The sequence below is a fragment of the Myotis yumanensis genome, unplaced genomic scaffold, assembly GCF_028538775.1.
Source record: "Myotis yumanensis isolate MYYU_CA2020_CCGP unplaced genomic scaffold, mMyoYum1.0.hap1 SCAF_16, whole genome shotgun sequence".
Classification (NCBI taxonomy): domain Eukaryota; kingdom Metazoa; phylum Chordata; class Mammalia; order Chiroptera; family Vespertilionidae; genus Myotis; species Myotis yumanensis.
The window spans coordinates 41,180,927-41,195,481 of NW_027223767.1; the positions used below are offsets into that span (position 1 = coordinate 41,180,927).

Here is a 14,555-nt window from a genome sequence, read left to right on the forward strand (position 1 = left end):
TTTTTGAAGATGGGCGTCACGTTTTGTGAGCGGTGACTGGTTCGTGTAAAATGAAACTTGACTTCTGGGATTGGCGAAACCCAGGAACTTAGCTAGATGCCTGTGGTGGGAACCCAGGCCTCGGTGGTTTCCTTCTCCCACCAGGGTCTGCAGTGTCCTCTGAGCAGGAGCACATCTGTGGGACCCATGTGGTCTTACTCGGGTGAAACAGGACTACAGTGTCTAAACTATGTCATAGCTGCTGTTGATTAGCTGTTGAGTTTATCATATTTACGGGCTTCTTGTTAGGAAAATGTGGTTCCCATTAGCGTGTCTCCTGAAATGTTAATGACTAGAGTCATCAAAGTGACTCCTTTTAAAAATAGAGCTAAGGAAAAGTGCATTTGTGTAGAACGTGAAATGTAGCCACAGGACCTATTCTATTTCATCCATCCTTCATTGAGAATAAGACCTGGAAAGGAGAAGTGATTAGTGTGAAGATACCAGGCAGGCTTTATTTTAGGTTCCATTAAAACAAAAACTGCATTAGAACATTCCACATCTGAGTGAATGTTTCACCTTTATCTTGAGTTTCTTTTTTTTTAAGCATATTGTTTCCATATTTTAACATGAGTAGAAGCATAATCCAGAAATTTGGTGTTAATAATAAATGCACATAGTTTCAGGATGTGCTTTAGAATCTCAATTTGCCTTTCTTGCATTTAAAAAATCAACATCTGTTTGAATGGAACATGTTTGGTCTTGAAGCACGTTAATTCTTTTTCATTCATTTAGCCATCTGATCATCATATAACAAGATACTGTTTTAATCAACCTTTTATTGTGGGTACTGCACCTTTAATGAAACTTGGGGTTGTTGTTGTTTTTTTTCTTTTTGTGTGTTTACTTTCATGGTATTGTTCAGATGTCCTTAACAATTAATGCATGTTGGTTAGATTTAAAGGATATATACTTGCTATTTTTCATAAAAGCATTTTTATTAAGTACTTTTTTAAAGAAAGGAAAACTGCATAGTCTTGTTTGCTTTACCTTTCAACAGTCTAATTGGTATTTGTTTTGCTATTATTAAGGTATAGTGTATTCACTTTTCTGTCTTTGGGCTATTGAGTTTTTTTAACATCATTACCAAAACAAGTAACAAAGTAAAATAAGATGAATTGGCATCTCTGTAACAATTATTCTTTTAATTATTAAATAAGATATCAAAGACCATTATTTTTGAAACTAATTTTTTGTAACTAAAATCAAGACATGGTATTTTTCTATGCATACACTATTGACTTTAAAAGTGTAGCCACTTGAATATTGTTCATAGAGTTACACCTCTATGAAAACTTCGTTGGCTTCCTACTCATCTAAATAGAGCCCTCATTCTCCTCACAAATCAACTGGTTTTTTTCCTGTATAAGCAGTTCCCACTTTACAGTCTATATATACGCATCCCCTCCAATTGTGATGAGAAGATCCATAATGAAGGATACAGAGCACGTTTTTCCTTTTCTGTGAGCCTGTGCCTGCAGAAAGCAAGCAGGTTTCCTCCGTGAGCGAGACATGGTGACGCGGGTGTGGGAGCCCTGTACTGCCGCTGCCGCCAAGATAGCAGCAGCCAGCCGCTCCCACTGCACAGAGCCCTTCCCAGTGCTGGTCTCATGTTGCCAGGGTTTTGTGTGAAATCTCTTGGTTTCAAAGTAATCAAATTTAAAATGAACCAAGGGACACAGGTAAGATGGGGAAAGCACAGTTTGTTGCCTGATTTAGCAGATCTGGGTGAAGAAACTTAGCATTGCTCACCATGGATTAGGTTCCAGTGAGTATGTTATACAAGATCACCTGTTCTTGAAATTCTTTGAAACTTGACCAACTCAATTTTGGTTCAACAATAACTTTTTAAGAAACCTGAACACAACTTTTTTTTTTTTAATGTATTTTATTGATTTCTTAAAGAGAGGAAGGGAGAGGGATAGAGAGTTAGAAACATCAATGAGAGAGAAACATCGATCAGCTGCCTTCTGCACGCCCCCTACAGGGGATGTGCCCGCAACCAAGGTACATGCCCTTGACCGGAATCAAACCTGGGACCTTTCAGTTCGCAGGCCGACGCTCTATCCAAACCGGTCAGGGCCTGAATACAACTCTTGAAGGTTGGCTGTTATTAAGACTTATTTTTAACACCTAGCTGAGATCTTTTTTTCTTTTTAGAGAGAGGAAGGGAAAGAGAGAAAGACATCATCTGGCCTGCCTCCCATACGAACCCTAACCGGGAATCGAATTCCCAACCTGGGTATGTGCCCTGACCAGGAACTGAACCTTCACCTTTGGATGTGTGGGACGGTGCTTCAGCCAGCTGAGCCACCCGGCCAGGACTGGGGTCATTTTAATTTAAAAAGTGGGAAAGTGATTTTTTGGAAGGGATGAGTTCTGTAGGAAGTAGGGGTAGCTCTCGGGGAAAGGAATTAGGACAGTCAGAAGTTACTGAGTAATTATGCCAAGGGACAGCCTTTAAGTTGAGGGGCTTATAAAAAGAGTTAGCAAAATCCCATAATTAAACAGCTAATTTTTGCATAAGACCAGTGCTGGGCCCTGGCCGGTGTGGTTCAGTTGGATGGGCATCGGCACGTGCACCAAAAGTTTGCTGGTTCATTCCCGTCCGGGCACATAAAAAATATTTTCATGACCCAGGACTGGGTCTGTAAAAAATGTTTTTATTTTAAAAAAAGGATCAGTGCTGGACCCAGCAAGGAAAAATTTTTTTTGTCTTCATCCTTGCCCATGTAATAGAAAGAGCCTTTCTGTCACTAGAAATTCTGACTAGCATGATTTGAGTGACTATCCAGAAATCTAAACTCCACTGAAAATACTGGAAACTGAAAAATAATTCTCCATAAAAATAAAGACTAATTAGAAGGTGACCTATTTGTAAATTGAGGACTGCCTATACAGTTGGTTGTTTTGTTTTTGGTTTTGTTTTCCATTAAAAAGCAAATCATCCGATGAGAACTCAGGTAGGCAATACTGCTAGTAAGTGATCCCATTGGTAATGTTAGCCATTTTGCACCAATTATTTTCAAATTGCTGATGTCAATAAATTTTTTATTTTACCTAATAATCAGCTTATTATTTATTTTATTAGTATGTTATATACTTTATATTCTATTTATATTATAGGTAATACTTTGTATTTGTATATCAGATTTATATCTCCTTTCCACCGGGAGTCTTTTTAATAAGATTATATTAAAGTCATATTTATTGTGTTGTTAGTTTTTAAATATAGCTCAGGACCGTGCAAGATAATACAGCATTGTTTGTATAGACATTGACATAAAAGTGAATACTTAACCATAAGAAAAATTTTAATTATTCTAGTCAAATTAGGGATCTCTCTTATCTTGACTATTTTGTTGAAGATATCTATTGTGCAGTGTCCACTATGCAGTATTCTATTTTGGAACTTTCCTTAACTGCTGATACATTTTGAAAACTAAAATGTTTGTACTTCACCATAAAGCTGGTGGAACCTGAAGATTAAAAGCAGTCTGAATATTCCAGAAAGGCTTAGTAACATCCCGTACCTTTGTCTCTCTCTCATGCAGTGACTACATTGCAGCTGAAGGAGGAGTTGATAGATGGTGAGGACTACAGTTTCCTGCAAGGAGCATCTGACCCGGAAAGCAATGGCTCTGCCAACTTCTACATCAAGCAGGAGCCCTGAGGGGGCTCAGAAACGGAGGGTGGGAGGGAAGTTTCACACGGGACTGATTTGTAGTCCACCCAGCTGTACGCGGGGCTGTTCTACTGGGACATTTTGCTAAACAAAAATTTCAGTTCCAGATTTTTCAGGTGGGTGGGGAAACTATTTTAGTCGTGGGGGGAAATTTTTCAATTTATAAAGATGGACAATTTTTGTGTTGTATTTGAAGCTTTTGAAAGAATTTTGTAATATTTTACACGTTTGGATTTATGTGCATTGTTAACAAGAACTGAAATTCTAACTTTTTTGGTAAGATTAAAGTTTAGGTAGCAGGACTGAAAGAAATGATTTAAGAAGGATATAGTTGTAAATGCAAGTGAACTGTCAATACAAATGAACCTTTTTGGTACCTGTTGGGAGATTTGGGGATTTTAGAAGTTCGGCCAGTCACATCTCCAGCTTCCTTTGCTGCAGAAATATGCAACTGAACCCCCTCCTGGAGGGGTTGTCACCAAATGGATCATGGAAGGGGTGATTAATTCTGCTTGTCTGCATTTTTATTGCAGGCCATTTTAAATGTTTGTACAGAAATGTTTTTCATTCTGTGAACATTTATTTGGAGTTCTATATGAAACTGGAAGAACTCTGGATACTTTTCTATGTTCTCCTTTAATTAAAAAATGATAAAAATGATCCTAACACTAAAGTGTTAAACTGGAATGGTTGACCAGATACACAGGATGTCATTCTACAAGTTGAGGGGTAGGGAAAAATGCAATATTGTTCTAAGTTTATTTTATTTTCCTTACTAAAAAGTACCCCACAAAAGGGATTTTGATTAGTTCTCCGCCACTTCCCTCCATCTGTGAGATAATTACTTGATATAACCACACCCCAAAACAGATGTTCTGTGAGAATCAAATTCAAAGTTGTTTAAAGCCAAAATAAGTTTAGATTTCAAAATCATTCCAGCTCTGCTTTTAATTATCCTGGATTTGTTAGAAAACTAATTTGAAAGAGAATTTAATTTTCTTAAAATTCCATATATATCTATTTAGTATGAGCTGTCTTTACTTGTGTTCAGAATTAGTTTTAACAATAATAACTGATTTGGACCATTTTGAACATTCCCTATTTTAAAATTCGTATGGCTTCCTTTCAAAAAAGGATCTAAGGGTAAATTGGTGAAAGGTTTGCTCTCTGCATTTTCTAATGTTGAGTTGTGACTGAATGAGAGCTCTAGCGTTTACCAGTGAGGTTCATAAACTAAACTCTCAGGAATTATTGCATCTGTTCTAGAAGTGCTTCTGGGTCTTAGCCTGGCCTCTTCAGAGTGGTGATAGTGACCATCTCCTCTGGAATATAGGTAGGGCTAATTAGAAATTAATCAAAATGATTAAACTCTACAGTCCTTCAACCTATGGAATGCTTTAAAAAATGTTAATGGAAAGCCCCAGGAGACATTTAGGTAAGATTTTTGTTTGAATTTTAAAATGCATAGAACATTAAAAACCAGCAATTTATTTTCTAAAATAATGCTCTACTTTTGGGAATAATAGCATTGGTAATACGCACAGGTTTACCTCATTCTATGCAAGAGGGGTTAATAACATAAGGTTTTGTAGTTGCTACTGGAAGTAAAATTCGTTGCTTTATTAATGTAAGAATGTATGGAATCGCATGTCAACATTTCTTAATACTGACTCTTTAGGGGCATAAATGCAGATCATATCAACGCCAAGTTGATCCTCATGTGTCAAATATATGTGAAATTTTGCTGTTAAATTACTGGATGTTTATCTTAAACAACATTACTGAGAGGGACCTACTGTAAATGTGACATCCTCACACTTCCCAAATCTTTAACTTTTAAGGATCTTCCCATAAACTTAAAGCCTAGACGACTTCCAAAGCAGGCGTTACAACCATCTTTGTTCTCAGACTCAGTGAGTTAAACCCAGGACTCTGATTTCATGAGATGGGCACGAGAAGCCTGTTGGATGGCTCGCTCTTCCAGTTCCTTGGGCTCAAAGGCTCAGTAGGGAACTGAGTTAGTCAGGAGGGATTTGATTTGGAGCCTGGTAATTAGTTCTGTGAAATGCTCATTTGTTTATAAGCTTCCGGTTCTAGAGCAAAGCCAGGCTCCGAGTGCTTTTTAATTTCCCGCCTATTCGTGAAGGTGGTTCTTGTCTTGATCCCATGGCCACAGTTAAAGGTTGGTAGGACTTCCTACATCTCAATACAATCTGAAGCCCTCTTTGTTGTTCAGACTCTTTAACTCCTGCTGCCAGTGAGCAGAGAGTAAGTTCATGCAGAGGAGATTCCTGTATTAGCCATAACTCCAGTTGTACAACTCAGCCCCATTATCTTTTACGGTTCAAAATGTACTGCTGACCTTGGGTTTGTTTTTGTTTTTTTCCTGTTAGGATTATTTGGGGCTTTTGGTAGTTTAAATTCTTTAACCTTTTCTTTGCTGTGTATGAGGAAAGCTAAAGCTGTTATCAACTTCTTTTTCTACGGATACTAACACGGGTTTTCAGTGTTTGTTTGTTGTTGTTATTAATTTTGCGTGATGTGAATACCCTCTCCCATCAATATTTGTATTATGGTGCTATATATTTGGTAATGATCCTTTACTATTGGGAAGGGATTTTAAAAATACTGTGATTAAACTGGGTTTCTTCCTTTGATTTTCATATTTTAAATAAAGCCACAGTCATTTATACAAAAGAAAAGCGTCTGTCCCTGGGCAAGTCTTTTGAGGACAGAGGTCAAAGTAAACTGCATAAGGTTTTTACATCATTTCTGTATGTATTTGATATATAGACCAATATCTGTACAAATTTAATCTTTTATTTTCTTGGTAACTTGTGATCATTGAGAAAGTATTTGAAACTTTCTCAGGAAGTGTATATAATGGCGTGAAAAATTCTTCGGAGAAATTTATGTTCCTTTCATTTTTACCAAATTGCAAATTTCCAGCATGAATGTGAAAGCATTAAAATTATAACTTTGTGTACAAGATGAAAATAATTCACTAAATTTGCCCTTTTTTACACAAAATAAAATGTTAAAGTTAAGTTGTATTTGAGCAATTCTTTAATACTCTTTGGTCTTTGAGAGGTTTTTCTCTTTATTAAAAATATTGAGTGCCTTCTGTAAGCAATCAGAGGCCCCTGTGGAAGTAAGACCAGCTTCTTCCTCACGGCCCCTGCAGTTGAGTGAGGTGAAGGAAGTCCGTGAGTGAGAGAGAATGTACTCCTGGCCGACAATGAAGGAAGAGAATACGGGTGGATAGATGGACAAGGATGCATCCGACCACAGCGGAAGCAGAGGTGAGTGTGGACCACTTAGGGATTTACTGTATTCATTTGTGTGTGTTGTTTTGTTTTTTAATGTTTAACATCTTAATACAGATCAGGGAGTCTGGTTCATTTCAGCTCCTTCACTGCCAAACCTGGGGGCAGGGGCTACTTCAGTTTCTTGCCTTCTCTTTGTGATGACCAAGGTTATAAAAGTATCTGCAGCTTCAGACTTTAAACTTCACATTATCTTTCTTTTTCTTGATCTTGACATATTCGGCATCCTTTCACCTGGCTGTGAGCAGGAAGTTCCTGATGGCCTCGATTTTGCGATGCCTGTCTCCACGGTGCGAACGCAAGACAGGCACCTCAGATGACCCCCCTGTTCCCTGGGTACCATCCAAGAGGCCAGAGGGGACTTACATAACATTAGCTGGCACGTGGTATTTCAGGGGTGACTTGCTTGCTAGGGGGCTTTTGTTTCAAGCTCTGTTAACCGCTTAAGCAAAGTTTATAGGATGTAAATAAATTGTCCCAGCCAGCTGGTGCTGTTTACATTGAGAGAGAATACAAGGACCTCTTCCTTACCAACGACTGACTCTTTGGAAAATTCATCAACTTCTGCCAAAGCAGTTTGTAGAGGATTTTCTGGATGTAAGATAGTAATGAGATGGCTTGGGTCTCTTTCGGAGTTTATTTAATCACACTTTAGAAAAATAGAAGGCATTCCAAGAAAACAGATGTGGAACCTAATTTCTGCCGTTTCCTACCTTAAATGGCTTGAACAGTTGCCCTAGAAAGTTGGAATTCCCAGATTGGGACACATTTACTATCCCACAAGCTTTGGTATATATGTTCTTTTAAAGTTTTTATATGTATATATTCTTTAAACCATTATAGCCTCTTGGGAAACTATTTTCCTGATGTGCTTTATGCCCAGGATTGTGTTTTAAGAGCATCCAGTGCTTCCCCCTAACAAGTCAATGTTGAGCTCTGTGTTATTTATCCAGCCCCTGGGATTGGGAGAACAGTGACTCTATTTCCTCTCTATAGACTGTTACTGAGGCTGGAGTAACGCTTGTGGGCCTGTTAAAAGTGTCCGGCCTCTCAAGCAGGCAAAAATAAGGATTGCCTACTGCCAACAAATAGATGAGAGTGTAAAATAAGTATCTTAAATACAGGGGTGGGTGACAGGTTTACAGTTGTGAGTACGTGAAACAGTTTATTATTTATTATTGTATTTTCCATCTGAAGAACTGTAAGCCTACTTTTGCCCACCCATCATGCATTTACTGTATTCAAACAAAAGCTTTATGGAAAACATGCATGAGTGATCCACTTCACACACCAGCTGGTATATAGGATTATGTCCCAAACCCAACCTTCCTCCCAAAGCAGTACTTTTTTAAATTTATTTTTCAGTTACAGTTTACATTCAATTTTTTTTTCATTGACTCTAGACAGGAAGAAAGAGAAACAGGATGTGAGAGAGACATCGATAGGCCACCTCCCCCGACACGCCCAGACCAGGATCGGACCTGCAACCCAGGTATGTGCCCTGACCAGGAATCAAACCCACAGCCTTCCAGTGCATGGGACGGTGCTCCACCAACCAAGCCACACAGGCCAGGACTACATTCAATATTCTGTCTTAGTTTCTAGTGTACAGCTTAGTGGTTAGGCAATCATATACTTTACAAAGCGGTCTGCCCAATGTTTCCAGCACACCCTGGCACCATACATAGTTATTATTGTTGATTATATTCCCTCAGAGGCAGTACTTTCAACCTCATCACAGTCTACCCTTCCTTGCACTTCTACCAAAATGAAGTCCTAGCATCCACTCCTTCCTCTCAGCTCTCACCGCTGCAAATTTGACTTCACTTAACCCTGCAAACTCGGGACTGCCTCACGTCACTTGGATAACTGTAAAGGCAGTAAAGCGCAGAGGCCAAGGACGTGGAATCCGAAGCCAGCTGCTCGGATTGGATCTGACACCTCCCCTTCTTAGTCGCGTTTAAGGTGTCTCAGTTGTAAAATGGGGACCTTAGTACCAACCTCTTGAGAGCTGTAAAGATTAAAATGAATTCATGTGTGAAGTTCTTAGACAGCCCTGGCCCAGAGTAAGCTTGCACTTAACCACTGCTGTGGATCCAGGTGCCTCCGCAGTGTGCGTGAGGGTCCCCAGGCCGCCCCGGAATATGGAACCTTAACCACCAAACTTCACCACTTAATGTGGTGAAAGCATGTACCATACATGAACACGAGATTACATTTAAATGGAAAAATAATTTAGAAAATGTTCAACTTCTCCTGACATTTTTTTACACCAAGCTGTCAGTGTATTTGCCAGTCGTGTGTAGCAGTATGCAGTAAAACACCGAAGTCAAAAAACAAAAAGTAAAGAAAAACCAAATAAAGAAAAAAGTGTAACACTGAGTCTTGCATAGGGAAGTGGCATTTAGCTTCACCAGTTTCCTAACAGAACAGTTATTCAGAGACCCATGTATTTCTGTAATCTCCCGTTTTTAAGCCCGACTCTGGGTGATCAGTGCCATTTGGCATCAGAGGATGAATTTTGTAACCACTCTGCTGTGATGCAGGAAGCAGACGTGGTAAGTACTTTACCCCGGGGAGGAGAGAGCCATAGGGTTGCCGAACACGTGTACCAGCAGTGGGCCAGGCACTGGGTTAACTTCTTTATATATTCATGCCTTACTTCACCCTGCCTTGCAGTGATATCATTTTACAGATGCCTTGAGGCTCCCATTTCCTCATGTATAACTTGCCCAATTTGCAATCGATAAAATGTATGTCTGGATGATAGCACGTTTTACTCTATCAAGTTTCAACAAACTCTGTACAGAAACATACATTTCTACATCAGCGAAAGAGGTTGGGACATTCATTATGCTGTTTCCTTACTGGGATTCTTAGATGCACTAGTGCCGCATGTGGCCCCTCGTTAGCCTCACTACCTTCCCGCTAGAGTCCTGAGATGCACTGAGGTGCTGAGGAGGATTAATTAGTTCCGGATAATGCTAACCTAATGTGTTCTAGCCAGGAAACCAAGTCACTTCTTCCAACTTAGGGCCGAGGAAGCACAGCAGGCTGCACCCGTTTCCAAAGGCTTTATTGGTAAATATGCTTTAGAAAAGATGGATCCTTTTGCTTCCAGGTCAGTGGAATGAAGAGCTGTGTCCCGGGACACATCAAGTGGAGCCAAGGGGACTGATGCTTGGTCCACCTCTTATTCATAGATCCAGTCAAAAGCACAAGACTTGTAGTCGACCAGTTCTTCAGGCTTAAACCACAGGCTGATTTCTCTCTCAGCACTTTTTACTGAATCACTGCCATGAATGATGTTCCTAAGAAAGAACAAAGATTAGTTATAGTTACCACATTTCAAAGTGCAAAGGGCTGTGTGATGGATACAGCACAGGACAACCACTGCAGACCTTTTCAGCCAAATGGCCACTTGAATCGGGGAAACTCTCCCAAAGTATTTCCTCTTTAAAAGCAACTATAAAAGCACTTAACCCAGCCCTAGCTGGTTTGGCTTGTAGCGGATAGAGCGTCAGCCTATGGACTAAAGGGTCCCAGGTTCTATTCCAGCCAAGGGCACGTGCCCTGGTTGTGGGCTCAATCCCCCCACCCCCGGGAGGGGGCGTGCAGGAGGCAGCTAATCAATGATTCTCATTGTTGATTTTTCTCTCCCTCTCCCTTCCTCTCTGAAATCAATAAAAATATATTTAAAAACAAAACACTTGCATCCGATGATAATTACCATCTAATTTAGAACCTCAAATTCTTCTAAAATTGGGCTATGCCAAATAATGATTTTTATAAGTGACCCTCAGGACTTACCTGCCAACTTGAATGCAAAAGTCTCCACGAATGGTGCCTGGCTTAGAATCTGCTGGATTGGTCTCCCCAAGCATCATTCTCCCTGTCTTCACCACATTCAGCCCCTCCCAGACCTTGACAGTAGGGAAAAGGAACATCAGGTCTGCCATTCAGGACCATTAAGAACAAACACCCCCACCAGCACACATCCATCAGACCCATCAGTGAATGAGTATCAGCTAACCTCAGTAGACAGTAGGGGGCCTGCCTACAGTGTTCCATCTAGGATACAGAGAAAAGGTCTACGCAACTGGGCAACTTTCTAGCCTAGCTGAGGTAGAAACAATACTGAGGAACCCGTATGCAGCCACAAACACGAAGAAGGTAACAGTGGGAAGAGCATCCCAGAAAACTGTTAGAGCAACAGATGGCAAGGATTGGCACGAAAGGGGACAGTGTATTCCCGGGAAGAACAAACGGTCATCCTCAAGGAACAGGAAGGGGATCTACTTTCTCAATCATTTCAGTGGCTCCCTATTGTACCCTCTACTTTCACTCCCAACCGGACGTTAATGCCACAGGAAGGACTAGCCTGCTTTCTAGCTCGGGAGTACACAGAACGTTCCCTACGCCGATTCCCCTTCCTTTTTCCTCCCAAGCTCCTAGCTGCTCCGTGAACTGACCTCCAGCAGGCTCCATCTGTAAAGCAAGGAGACTGGAGGAGGTCTAGGAAAGCGACAGTCACTTACCATGGCCACCACAGGCCCCGAGTTCATGTACTTCACCAGCCCCGGGTAGAAGGGCCGGTCTTTCAGGTCAATGTAGTGCTGCTTCAGGAGGTCCTCAGAGGCCTGCCACCCAAGAGAGGGTACCAGTTACTGACTAAACTGGGGAGGCTCGAATATGGCTCCATCCCCGTCTCAGGACCTAGTAACATGGTAGCCAATTTAGTATTTCAGCCCATATTCATAAGGTGTGTATATTTTTTTAAAAAATGCCATCCAAACCATGAAACCATTTTACCAAAAGGCCGTTCTGCTTATGATGGCACCCTCAACGTCAATGACGTATGGATGTTATAATCCTCAAAGTAGATGGTCTGAAGGCCAAGGTGTCGGGAGAGAGCGGATGCAACTGAAATATGCCGACTGGTGGCCCTTCACAGTGCCCGTCTGAACATTCCAGATGTGAATGGGGAACATGCTCCTGTTCACTGAGGAGCTCGGTGAACATTTCAGGACTCAGACACTTAGCCCTTAGGGTCCCGATCTGCGAGCCCCAAACTTAACGTGGGAAACCATGACTGCCCCCCACCAAGGGAGCCTGGGGAAAGGGCAGAGGAAGGAACACCCGCCGGAAACCTCACTCATCGCAGGTGCAGGCTAAACACAAAAGGACGCCACGCCTCCCCTCTGGGCACAGGCAGAGCCACGTGGGCAGGGGCAGGGGCGCCGGCTGGCTTCGCTCTCTGCTGCCCCCCAGCGACGACGGGCAGGCGACGGCCCAGGCAGCGGCGGGTAGAAAGCCGGTTCCGGGCAGGAGTCACGTTACCTCCCGTAACCTTCCCAAGGGCGTCAGTGCTCCCGGCCTCGGGAAAGGCTCGGGGGCCGGGAGCTCCCGCGGGGCGGAGGCAGCAGAGCGCGCCTCCGGGCGGGAGAGCCGCGGAGCCGGGGCGCACAACCCCCGGCGGCCGAGCTCCGGAGCGCAAAGGGGGGGTGGGGGGCGCGTACCCGCAGGAACTTCATGGCCACGAGGCGGAACCCCTTCTGCTCGAAGCGCTTGATGATGTCGCCCACCAGGCCGCGCTGCACGCCGTCCGGCTTGATGGCGATGAAGGTGCGCTCCGTGTTGGCCATGGTCCTGCGGCGAGCGGTCGGTCAGGGTCCGGGGTCCACGCCGACACGGACCGCGCCCCGGGCCCGGGAGCCCACGTGGGCGCCGCCCGCCCGGCCGCCCCGCCTGCCCTCCCCCCCGCCCTCCCGCCCTCCCGCCCTCCGCGGTGCACCAGCCCCCGCCGCCGCCGCAGCTGCGACACGTGGCTGCCCGGACGCCTCCACCCGTTCGGCCGCTGCCCCTCCCGTCCCCGCGGAGGGCGCGCCGGGCTCCCGGGGGCGCAGAGCCTGGAGGGCCGACTCGGATCCACGCCCCGGGATCGCGCTACGCGGCGCAGCGGGTGGGGGACCCGGGGCCGGGGGGCGGGAGGAAAAGCGCCCTCGTCGCCTTACCGAGAAGCGGGCGGGCGGGCGGCGGTGCGCTGCGGGGCCGGAGCGGAGACCAGTGGCGACCAGGGAGCCGGAGCCGCCCGCGGAGGAGGGGCCCGCGGCGGCCACACCCCGGAGGGCCCGCCACCCAACCCGCGGGCCGGACGCAGCCCAGGCCTCTGTCCACGCCCCGGGTTTGCCAGTGAGGCTCGGGGGCAGGAAGCGATGGCTCACACTGGCACGTCCAAGTCCATCTTTCTCTCTCTCTCTCTCTCTCTCTCTCTCTCTCTCTCTCTCTCTCTCTCTCTCCCTCTCTCCCTCTCTCTCTCTCCTTCCTCCCTCGCATGCACCCACCAGTCCACTCCTTCCTACCCGTGAAACCCCGTTCTCCCCTCTCCTCCGCTGGAGCCCTGGTTCGAGCCCCGCGCCTTCCTCGTTCCCAGCCGCAGCCTCCCGGCGGCCTCCACCCGAACCCTCCCCGCACGGGCCTCCCTCCCAACGCCCTCCGAGTCCGTCCCGCTTGGAGGATGGTGTGCCAACCGCTGAGCAGACAGCCAGCCCATGCTCTCCACAGTGTGGCGGGCCCCTCTGCCTGTCTCCCCCACCCCCCACCCCACCTTCCCAGCCCCGGCAGCTGCTCTGCTCCCCCCCGGAGATGAAGATCTGCCCCTGCCTCCGTGAGTGTTTGGTCAGCTGCCCACTTCAGCGGGGACACGCCCTCGACCAGACTCCAGACTCCTGGGAATCAGGCCTGTCCTCCACCTGCAGACAGTCCGCTCCTCTCCCCGCCCTTTGGGGGTGGGTGTGTGTGTGTGTGTACACCCCTCTCACCAGTTCCTGACACCCGCCCAGCAGTGACCACACCTGAAATGGTCAGAGCCCTGTGTCCTGTCCGCAGGCTGGTGAGTGACGCTGACCAGGGACTGGGTTATCACCCTGTGGCCTTGGCGCTGTTCTGTTAGGTGAGCTGTTTGCCCTGGTCCAGGCACTAACACCTCCTTTGCGACAGTCAGTAGCAACCTCTTCCCACCACTCCTTTCCTTCCTGAAACCGAGTCCCTGGACAACCCCAGGGCCATAGCCTTAGCACCATCACTGGCCCCACTCACCCACTTGAACTTTTTTTCAGCTTTATTGAGGCATATTTGATAAGTAAAAATTGTATGATATTTAAGACATACAATTAGATGTTCTGATATACACACAAGGGTGGGAAAATGTAGGTTTACAGTTGTTCGTATGGAAAAAGACATGCAGGTTATAATCACTCCAATAATTATTACAAAAATTAACTTTTGTGTACTCACAACTGCAAACCTGCTTTTGCCCATCCCTGTGTATCTTGTGAAATGATCACCGCCAACATAACCATCATTTCAGTTACCATTTTTTTTCTTTTTTTGGTGTGTAGTGAGAACATGTAAGATCTACTCTCTTAGCAAATTACAGCATACAGTATTATTAACTACTAGAGGCCTGGTGCATGAATTCGTGCAAGGAGTGGGGGTCCTCCCAC

At 44.7% G+C, this 14,555-nt stretch overlaps 2 protein-coding genes and 1 pseudogene across 10 annotated transcripts in view; 1 reads left to right on the forward strand and 2 right to left on the reverse strand.

Moving 5' to 3' along the window:
• The window catches only part of MBTD1 (mbt domain containing 1), a 48,065-nt gene extending 41,036 nt beyond the window's left edge, over positions 1-7,029 (forward strand). For all 9 annotated transcript variants that reach the window (XM_070393400.1, XM_070393405.1, XM_070393408.1 and 6 more), the window contains one exon: positions 3,594-7,029. In XM_070393400.1, the coding sequence (XP_070249501.1) occupies positions 3,594-3,712 (119 nt within the window). In that variant the 3' untranslated portion in view covers positions 3,713-7,029. The remainder of the gene's footprint in view (positions 1-3,593) is intronic.
• Positions 7,030-7,122: 93 nt separating this feature from the next.
• Positions 7,123-9,902, reverse strand: LOC138995022 (large ribosomal subunit protein eL38 pseudogene; annotated as a pseudogene).
• A 207-nt stretch (positions 9,903-10,109) lies between these two features.
• On the reverse strand, positions 10,110-13,166 carry LOC138993920 (nucleoside diphosphate kinase B). Its single transcript, XM_070393411.1, has 5 exons — positions 13,065-13,166; positions 12,570-12,699; positions 11,589-11,690; positions 10,861-10,973; positions 10,110-10,361 (listed from the first exon to the last, which is right to left on the reverse strand). The coding sequence occupies exons 2-5, from the start codon at positions 12,693-12,695 to the stop codon at positions 10,244-10,246; spliced, it is 459 nt and encodes a 152-aa protein (XP_070249512.1). The 5' UTR covers positions 12,696-12,699; positions 13,065-13,166; the 3' UTR covers positions 10,110-10,243.
• Positions 13,167-14,555: the final 1,389 nt, after the last annotated feature.

What these genes read in the sequence shown, in the direction of transcription:
- LOC138993920 (XM_070393411.1), bottom strand. Translation starts at nt 12,695, where the DNA reads ATGGCCAACACGGAGCGCACCTTCATCGCCATCAAGCCGGACGGCGTG. An exon ending in TGGCCATGAAGTTCCTGCGG is followed by an intron (nt 11,691 to 12,569) that starts GTACGCGCCCCC and finishes CTTGGGTGGCAG; the next exon opens with GCCTCTGAGGACCTCCTGAA. An exon ending in CGGGGCCTGTGGTGGCCATG is followed by an intron (nt 10,974 to 11,588) that starts GTAAGTGACTGT and finishes CCTACTGTCAAG; the next exon opens with GTCTGGGAGGGGCTGAATGT.